Consider the following 9,064-nt stretch of genomic DNA (forward strand, 5'->3'; position numbering starts at 1 on the left):
GTTTCTAGAAGAAGGCTGCTATTCTTTAATACCCAAATATTTCCCCGCCGCCCCTAGAATCAGACCACTGAGATACAGGAAGTATTCTGTCCCTTTAATAGCTTTGTTTTGGGGGTGACTCCCCCCCTTGTGGGGAGTCTTGGGAAAGGCAGGCGCAATCCTCGATGGGGAGTCTCAGCGACCATGGGGGGCACCATCCACTGTAAGATGACACGGGTGGGGGGCGTTAGTTTAGGGCACGATACGATGGACCCTGAAGGGAGCATGCAGGGGGCGGGGATGGGGGTGGGTGGGTGGGCCGCCCGGGGCTCTACCACAGGGAGGGCTGCGAAGGGGGAACCGGAATGTACCAGGTTGAGAAGCTGGGGGAAATGGTTATACTGCACTGGGCTGAACCATAGGGAGGCAGCAGGAGGGTGGAATAGGGACATCCGGTTTCAGCATTAGTGGAACTACGTGAAGGTATTCATGGGTGGGGGGTATGGGCTGTACCATGTTGAGAAGCCAGAGAGGTAGACGTTAGATCACTGGGCTGAACCACGAGGAAGCAGTGGGGGGGAAAGGGGATTGTACCATGCTGTTTCTCAGTAAGGGAGGTGGGTTGTACCACATGAAAACAGGGAAAAGGATTCGGGCTGTACCATTTCGGAAAGCCATAGTAATAGGCACCACGGACCAGTACTTGATCGTACCATAAGGAAACCAGGGGGCTCGGGTTATACCAAGTTGCAAGCAGCGAAGAAGACAAATCATGGACCAGCAATGGTCTATGACCGGGAGGTGGGTTGTACCACTTTGACACAAAGGGGGAAGGGAGAAAGAGCGAGTGAGAGCTCAAGAGGCTGGATCATACAGAGCAGCAGAGGGGGGTAGGACTGTATCATATTGAGACACCAAGGGGAGACACATAGGCGGGTTAGACCAAGACGTGGAGGGGGTGCAGACTGGATCATACCATGCAGACGGTAGTTGGGGCCTCGGCAGCGCCTTTCGGGGTGCCGGGGGTCCCTGTTGCCCCTCAAGGCCCTGTGGGCCAAGGGCTGCAGGGGCCGGCCGTTACCGCTGAGGCTCTGGAAGATCTGGGACGGAGGATTCTGGCTCAGGAGTCTCAGGGAGTGCATCTGCCGTGGAAGCGGGGTGGGAAACTGGGAGTGAATAATGAATGGTTCTGGTGACGTCACGCAGGAAGCCCTGCCCCCGAGAGCGGGTGGGCGGGGTCTTGCGCAGCCCCCACCAGATGCTCCAGGGTTGTCAGACTCTCGAATCCCCTCCAGTTCCCTCTCAACCGGGGGTAGGAGGGTAGGTGAGGCAAGGGGACACCCAGGCCAAGGAACGGGTTGGGGGTGGCAGGGAGGGCGCAATGGGCTGCCAGGGTCACCTGGAGGGAGGTGATATTTAGGGCCCTGTCAATGAGGATCCAGGTAACAGTCTCCGAGCAGGGTGGGGTGCTGAGAGAGCCCTGATAGGTGATGAAGCCAAAGGATTCGGGGAACAGGAGCTCCAGGCTCAGGTCTTGAAGAAAGTAGGCATCATCTGCGGGAATATCAGGTCAGAGTGAAGAGGGGTGCCCCTGCTGTGCACACCCCAGCCCCACCCTCTCCACCCTCCAATGCCCAGGGACTTACTCTTGTAGGAGATGCGGGTGATGGTGTCCCGGTTAAGGAGGCGGCTAAGGAATGGGTTTGAGCTACCAGCCACCTGTGGGGAGGTATGAGGTGAGGAGATAGGAACCCGGAAGTCCAAGCCCCCAACTCCTTCCTCCCCTAGGACCCCGGAGTCTGGGGCCTTCCAGCCTCCCTCTTCTCAGACCCCAGGTTCCAGCCCCTCCCTCCCGAATCTTGCCTGGGCTTACATTGACAAAGAGGCTGAGAATGGCCAGGCCATTGGGGCCCCGGGAGGCGGCGCTGAGGTTCCCGTAGAGTTCTTGGTTGAAGTGGATGAGCTGCACCTGCGAGGGGAGCACAGAGAGTGGGGTCCCCTGGCAGACAGGGGGGACAGAATGGGCAATGGGTGCAGCTCTGGGCCTTTGGGGTCCCAAGTCAGGTTAAGGATTAGTGTTCAGGGTTGCGGGGGTAGTTCTGTGGAGGAGGATGGGATGAGGCATTAAGAGGAGAGTGAGGTGGGAGGAATTGGGTCGACTCAGGGTGAAGGTCGAGGGTCAGAGGTTATCAGGCATCACCTCAGCAGAGAAACCCTGGTGGTTGATCTGGTGTTCAGAGCCAGCTCCATCACGCGCTCCAAATAGCAGCCGCAGTTCACTGAGTCGGTGGCTATAAAGGAGGGGCCCCCCAGACACATTGACCACAGGCCGGGGTGCAGGCAGGAAGGAGACATGGCGACCGGTGTTGTACAGGGTTCCCCGGAGCTGTGGGAGAGGTGGAGGCCTTCACAGGGATGCAGAGAGAAGACCTTTTCCCTACTGTTTTCCATTCGTACATTTCCCTCTGCCAACAAACATTTAATCATTCAGCATAGTCTGAACACTAATGTCTTTCCAGACTCTGGGCTGGTCCATGGTAGGTGCTCAATACTGGTGAATTTAATTAACAAATATTTATTGAGCTGCTACTATGTGCCATGGATGCCAGGAAGAGAGCAATGAGCAAGTAGACAAAAATTCTGGGCCTCATGGAGCTTCTGCTCCAGTGGAGGAGAGACAGACAATAAATTCTGAATCATATAAGTAAATGCTTAGTTAATTACATCCTATGCTCACACTGGGGAGAACTGGGAGTTCTGATAAAGTATAATAGGACACCCAGGGAATTCCTTGGCAGTCTAGTGGTTAGGACTCTGCGCTTTCACTGCCAGGGTTTGGGTTCAATCCCTGCTCGGGGAACTGAGATCCTGTAAGCAGCACAGCCAAAAAAAGGGGGGGACGACCCATAGATTGGGATGGGGGTGGGGTGTCAAGAAAGGCTTCCATGAGGAAGTGACATTTGAATGGAGACCTGAAGGATAAGGAGGGGTTAGTTGCAAGGAGCAGGGAGAAGGGCATTCCAGAAGGGAGAACAGTCAGTGCAAAGCCCTGAGATGGCCTATTTTAGTGACAGTGAAGAAGCCAGTGGGACCAGAGCCCAGTGAGCAAAGGAGAGAGTGGTGATGGGAGCCAGATGGTGCACAGCCTTGTGGGCAATGATGGGGTATTTTGTATTTTTATTTAAATAATTGAATGTATGTAACACACTTGGCACAGTGCCAGGCACGTGCTACGTACTGTGTAAGTGTGTGCTGTTATTACTTGTCCTAATAGAAGGATTTTGAGTAGGAGAGAGTGGTATGATCTGGTTTGTGTTTTTAAACATCTCTCTAGCTGTGGGATGGAGAATGGATTGCAGGAGGCAGAGAAGCAGGCCAGCAAGGAGGCAATGGCACCAGTCCAGGTGCAAGATGATGGTGGGAGCAGTGGAGGGACAAGAAGTGAAATGCTGTTTAGCAAGAAGTCTAGAAAGGACATGGATGGGAAATGGGAGTGAGGGAGGAAATGAGATGGGGAATAGCTCTGAGACTTTTGGCTGAGTGAACGGTAGTGCCACCTCTTATGAGAAATGGTATTGCGGGACTTCCCTGGTGGTCCAGTGGTTAAGACTCTGCGCTTCCAGTGCAGGGGGTGCAGGTTCGATCCCTGGTGGGGGAAGCAAGATCCCACATGCCGCGGGGCGCGGCCAAAAAAAAAAACCACAAATGGTATTGCAAAGCGGGCAAACGCATGGATTCTGGGACCACACTGCCTAGCTTTGAATCCCAGCCCTGGCACTCTCTAGGTGTTTGACCTCGGGTAAGTAACTTAACCTCTCTGTGCCTCAGTTTCTGCATCCATAAAATAAGGATAATAATTGTACCTATTTCATGGGGTTGTTGTGAAAATTAGAGGATTTATCAAGTTTGAAAACAGCGCCTGGCACACTGAGTCTGTTTTACCACTGATTCTAAGAGATGGGAAGACTAGGAGCCATGTTTGAGGAGGGAACAATTGGTGATCCACTGTGGAGTGTAAGTAGCCTCCTCTCCACCCCTTGTGTTGTAGGCCTCCTTCCCCAAGGCCAGCCTCCCAACTGAAAGCCCTGCCCCCCCACCTCCACTCAGGCCCAGCCCCAGTGGATTCGGTAACCCCGCCCTCCAGGCCCCTTACCTTCTCTCCCCCTGTGCTGAGTCTCAGCGGGGGCAGAAAGGGGTCATAAAGGACCCTCTTCAGCTCCACATCCACGGGGCTCTGTCGCTTCCCCACAGCACACAGACTCCAGGCTGCGTTCACCAGGCCCCAGAAGGGAGGCCCTGGGAGCAGGTGTGGGGCAGGGAGGAAAGGGAGTCAGAAATATGGACTGGATCCCAAGGCTGGGATCTGCTGGGAAGGCTGTGGTCTGGACTCCTTGGATCCCAGGAGACGAAGGGCTGGGAGTCTGGACTCCTGGCTTTGAGGGAGGAGGGGGCTGGGATCCAGAATCCTAGGTCCTAGAAGAATCTTGGAGGAGTTTCCTAAGGACCGCCCCACCCCGCCCAACACCTCCAAGTCTCTTTGATCAAACCTATCTTAAATTGTCATTGGGGAAGGAACTACAACTCCCAGCAGCCCCTAGACTGCCAGCCTACCCATCCAGTGCCTGCCTGCCCCAGAGCCCATGGGAGTTGTAGTTCTTTTCATCTCACTTGTACCACAGCCGGATAATGAATGTAGTGGGGAGAAGGAATTGCAAGAGAGGGCTGGACGAGGTGGGCAACGGGGCCACTGAACCTCTGGTTCTCAGTAGGAGCCAGGACCTACCTGCCTCTTTCCCAGGAAACACACACACACTTTTCCAGCCCCACACTCCCTTACCTTCCACTCCCTCCCACTCACTACTTGAAATGCTAATGTATAATGTCCCATGCTGAGCCCCTCGGGTTCAGAAGCTGGGCCTCCTGAGGGAGGAAGGAAGGGGATGGGACTCCTGCGTCCTGCGGGGGTCGGGGGCGGGAAGGAGAGAACTCCTGGGTCTCAGGAAGAAAGCGCCCGGCAGCCCAGACTCCTGGGTCCCCGCCCTGGCTGCACCTGGCACGAAGTTTCCCTGGAGATTATCCTTGTAGCTCCACCAGTCCTCGGGGTCAGGTGCGGGTCCGATGTGAGCTGGGGAGAGAGCAGCCTGAACCCCTCTCCTTGGCACCCTTCCCCCACCCCAGTCAGGGGCTCCTGCCCCAACCCCCAGGCCTTACCTGCCGCCCCCAGTGCGGCCCAGAGTAGCAGCGCTCGAGGGGCGTTCAGACGAGCTGCACCCCCCATCCCCGGGAGGCCTCGGGGCGACCCCTTCCCAATGCCCTGGCCCGCCCTCTCTCAGCTTCTTCCTCTCTTTGTGGAACCCCGACCCCTCCGGACTTCCAGCCTTCCTCTCCTACCCACAGGGAGTCCCAGTTCCCCAGTTACTGAGGCAGCCGGGGACTGAGACGCCCCCACGCCCCTACTCCGCTCTCCTCTCCTCCCTCTCTATGCCTCCCCTTCCTCTCCTCTTTTCCCGAACCCTCCTTCTCCCTCTACCTCCCGATCTTCCTACTCTCTCTGCCTTATGCTTCTCCCTCGGGTTACCTCTGGGTCTCTAATCCACACCCCCCTCTTCGTTCTCTTTTCATTACGCTCTCGCAAGCCACCTAACTCCATACCTCCATCCCGCTTCTCTCCCCTTCTCCTCCTCCTCCCTCGCTCCCGCTCGGCCTCCAGCTCCTCTCCCTCTCCCCACCTCCTCCTCTCCTGCCTCCTCGGTTTCTCCGTCTCTCTCTTCTCTCTCCTCCCTTCCTCCCTCCTCCCCCTCCCTCTCTTTTCTCTCTTGCTGTTATTTAATTTTTCTATCGTTGTTTGGGGGTGGGGGGAGCTCTCACAGCAGAAAACCCTCCTCCTTGGGCTGGCGTGGGTGTGTGTGTGGGATGCCCCAGGGGCAGGATGGAGGGGTCGTTGGGGGGATGGTCCCCAGCTCCCAGCCGCGCTGGGGCCATGGGGGCGGGGGTGGCCCGGACACCTGGGGCCCAAGAGCTGGCAGTTTCCATCCTCCGCAGAAGGGGGAAGGGGGGCGCTTAAGGTGGAGCTGGAAGAGTCCTCGGATGTCTTCCCTCTCAGGGCCGCTGGCCCCGGAGGATCCGGCGTCTCCCAGCTCGCGGGGACCCAGGTTGGAGCCTGCGTCAGTGCCTGCAGCCCCCCGCCCAATGCATCACTCGGGCCTCCGCCAGGGGCTCCCTTAACCCGGCGGCGGGATCCCCTGGGAGACTGGCGCGCGATGTGGGCGGCTGACCAGGAGGGGGAGGCAGAGACTTGGAGAGGGAGAGAGAGAGGCTGGAGGAGCCGGGAAGGCAGAGAAGAGAGAGCAGAGGTGAGGTCAGGGAACAGTGGAGGCTTGGGAAGGGAAGGGGAGCCTGAGATGGATACGGAGAGCCGTGGTGGAGGGAGATGCAGGGTAGAGATGAGAGGGCAGGCTGGGGCGGTTGGGGGGCTGCTGGGGGAGGTGGTGGCGGCAGGAGAGAGAGAGACAGAGAGACTTACATACATTGAATGAAGGAGATACAGAAACAAATACACACCGAGAAGAGAGAGAGATACAGAGAGAGGGAGACCCCCCAGGATGACAGGGAAAAAATACAAAAGGAGACAGATGCAGATGGAGGCAGAGAAAGAGATACAGAGACCCACAGAGAGACAGATGTAGACACACAAACTTGGAGATAGAAGCAGAGAGACCTAGACAGAGAGAGAGGGAGGAGGGAGAGAGTCCCACATACCAGGTTAAAGATGGAAGAGCAAGATGTCAGGCAGGAGGTGTGTGGGGAGAGACAGAAACAGAAAAAGAGATCTAAAGACAGAGCGACAGAGAAACACTCACCCGGAGCAAGGGGCAGAGAGAGGAGGAGACAGAGAACGAGGCAGACACACGTGCACATCTATAAAGAGACGCACTCATGCAGAGAAAGAGGTATGAACAGAGACCAACAGATGGACAGAGACAGAGAGACCCAGATAGGGGGAGAAAGTCCCAGAAACAGGTCAGCTGACATGAAGGATGAGACTAAAGAGAATTCAGAAACACAGAGTCATTCAGGGATAGAGAATTGGAGATGGACATTCAAGGACCTGTGATGGAGGGAGATGGAGACACCCAGGAGAGTCAGAAATGGAGAGACAGAGAAAACACAAGAAAGAAAGGTATATTCATTATCCCTTGTCACATAACAAATTATCTTAAAACTCAGTGGCTTAAAGCTACAAATATTTATTATGTCATGGTTTCTGAGGGGTAGGAATTTTGGAGCAGTTTAGTTGGGTGGCTCTGGCTCAGATAACAACAGAGAACTCAGAGTCTCTCGTGAAGGTGCAGTAAGCTATTGGCCAGGGCTGCAGTCATCTGAAGGCTTGACTGGGGCTGGAAGGTTACTTCCAAGCTCACCTACATGGTACTTGGCAAGAGGCCTCAGCTGCTCACTAGGTGAGCCCCTCCATAGGGCTGCTTGAGTGTCCTCACAACATGGCCGCTGACTTCCCCCTCAGAGCGAGTGATTGGAGAGAGAGAGAGAGGGAGGGAGAGAGACAGAGAGACAGAGAGACAGAGAGAGAGCAGTGTCTTATATGACCTATGTCCAAAGTCACACATCATCCCTTTTTTTTTTTTTTGGCTGCATTGCATAGCCTGCAGGATCCCAGTTCCCTGACCAGGGATTGAACCCAGGCCCCAGCAGAAAGCGCCGAGTCCTGACCACTGGACCGCCAGGGAATTCCTGACACCACCACTTCTTTATTCTATTCATTGGAGGTGAAACAGTAAGTCTAGCCCACATTCAAAGGGAAAGAGATTAAGCTCCTCCTCTTGAACAGAGGGGTATCAAAGAATGTGGGCTTATTTTAAAACCATCACAGGTGGGGAGAGGAAGAGAGAGAGGAATGGAGACGGACTCTTAAAGGCCCGTGAGGCTTAGAGGTTGGTGAGACACTTATTCAGAAAGGCAGGAATGTGTCAAGAGAGACTCTTGAAGACAGAGGGAGCTGCGGAGACAGGGAAAAGAGTCAAGACAAAGGAAACCAAAGCAGTAGTAGTAACTATAATAATTACAGTAATAGCAGCCAGCACATGAAGTACCTACTACATACCAGGCAAAGTTCTGAGCACTTTCTATGAACTGACTCATGTAATCATCACAGCCTCTCTATGAAAGAGAAGATGTTATTATCCCATTTTACAGATGAGTAAGCCAAGTCTCAAAGGGCTTGCCCAGAGTTATACAGGAAGGAAGCAAAGAAGGATGGAGAAAATATGATGGAGACATATGTGCAGAGACTACGGGGAAGTGGCAGGAAAAGACTGGCAGAAGAACCCAGCTCTGACAGACACATAAATCAATAAGAAATGGAAGCCAGGGACTTCCCTGGTGGTGCAGCGGTTAAGACTCGCGCTCCCAATACAGGGGGCCTGGGTTCGATCCCTGGTCAGGGAACTAGATCCACATGCATGCCACAACTAAAGAGCCTGCGAGCTGCAACTAAGGAGCCTGGCTGCTGCAACTAAGACCCGGCGCAACCAAATAAATAAATAAATAAATGGAAGCCACGCTGATTGAGAGTTTTCTAGACACTGGGGCTGTACCACGCACTCTTTAGGTTTTGTTAACCCTCAAAGTTGCCCCATCAGGTGGGGGTTAGTATTAGCCCCATTATACAGATAGAACCCCGAGGCTCAGAGAAGGAAGTAACTCACCCAACATGTCATGGGTTGACTGATGCCTCCCTCCCCCCAAAAAGAGACATGCCCACTCAGAACCTGTGAATAGGACCTTATTTGGCAAAAGGGTCTTTGGAGATGTAATTAAGATAATGATCTTGACATCAGATCATCCCACATTGTCTGGGTGAACCCTAAATCCAGTGATAAGTTCTTATAAAATAAAGGCATAGATAAACAACGGGGATTTACTGTATAGCACAGGGAACTACATTCAATATCTTCTAATAAACTATAATGGAAAAGAATCAGGAGAAAAGAATATAGACATATATCTACATAGATATATACATATGTATATATATAACCGAATCATTTTGTGCACATCTGAAACTAAC

At 54.0% G+C, this 9,064-nt stretch overlaps 1 protein-coding gene across 1 annotated transcript; it reads right to left on the bottom strand.

The window, feature by feature from the left end:
• Positions 1 to 86: 86 nt before the first annotated feature.
• CA11 (carbonic anhydrase 11) lies at positions 87 to 5,682 on the bottom strand. The gene is made up of 9 exons (XM_079908537.1): positions 5,191 to 5,682; positions 5,030 to 5,104; positions 4,133 to 4,275; positions 2,180 to 2,365; positions 1,853 to 1,948; positions 1,626 to 1,698; positions 1,379 to 1,533; positions 956 to 1,121; positions 87 to 200 (listed from the first exon to the last, which is right to left on the bottom strand). Exons 1-9 carry the CDS (start codon positions 5,255 to 5,257, stop codon positions 175 to 177), a joined length of 987 nt encoding a protein of 328 aa, XP_079764663.1. The 5' UTR covers positions 5,258 to 5,682; the 3' UTR covers positions 87 to 174.
• Positions 5,683 to 9,064: the final 3,382 nt, after the last annotated feature.

Source organism: Stenella coeruleoalba, assembly GCF_951394435.1.
Source record: "Stenella coeruleoalba genome assembly, chromosome: 20".
Taxonomy (NCBI): domain Eukaryota; kingdom Metazoa; phylum Chordata; class Mammalia; order Artiodactyla; family Delphinidae; genus Stenella; species Stenella coeruleoalba.

What these genes read in the sequence shown, in the direction of transcription:
- CA11 (XM_079908537.1), bottom strand. Translation starts at nt 5,257, where the DNA reads ATGGGGGGTGCAGCTCGTCTGAACGCCCCTCGAGCGCTGCTACTCTGG. An exon ending in GGCCGCACTGGGGGCGGCAG is followed by an intron (nt 5,105 to 5,190) that starts GTAAGGCCTGGG and finishes CTCTCTCCCCAG; the next exon opens with CTCACATCGGACCCGCACCT. An exon ending in ACCAGGGTTTCTCTGCTGAG is followed by an intron (nt 1,949 to 2,179) that starts GTGATGCCTGAT and finishes CTCCCCTCGCAG; the next exon opens with GTGCAGCTCATCCACTTCAA.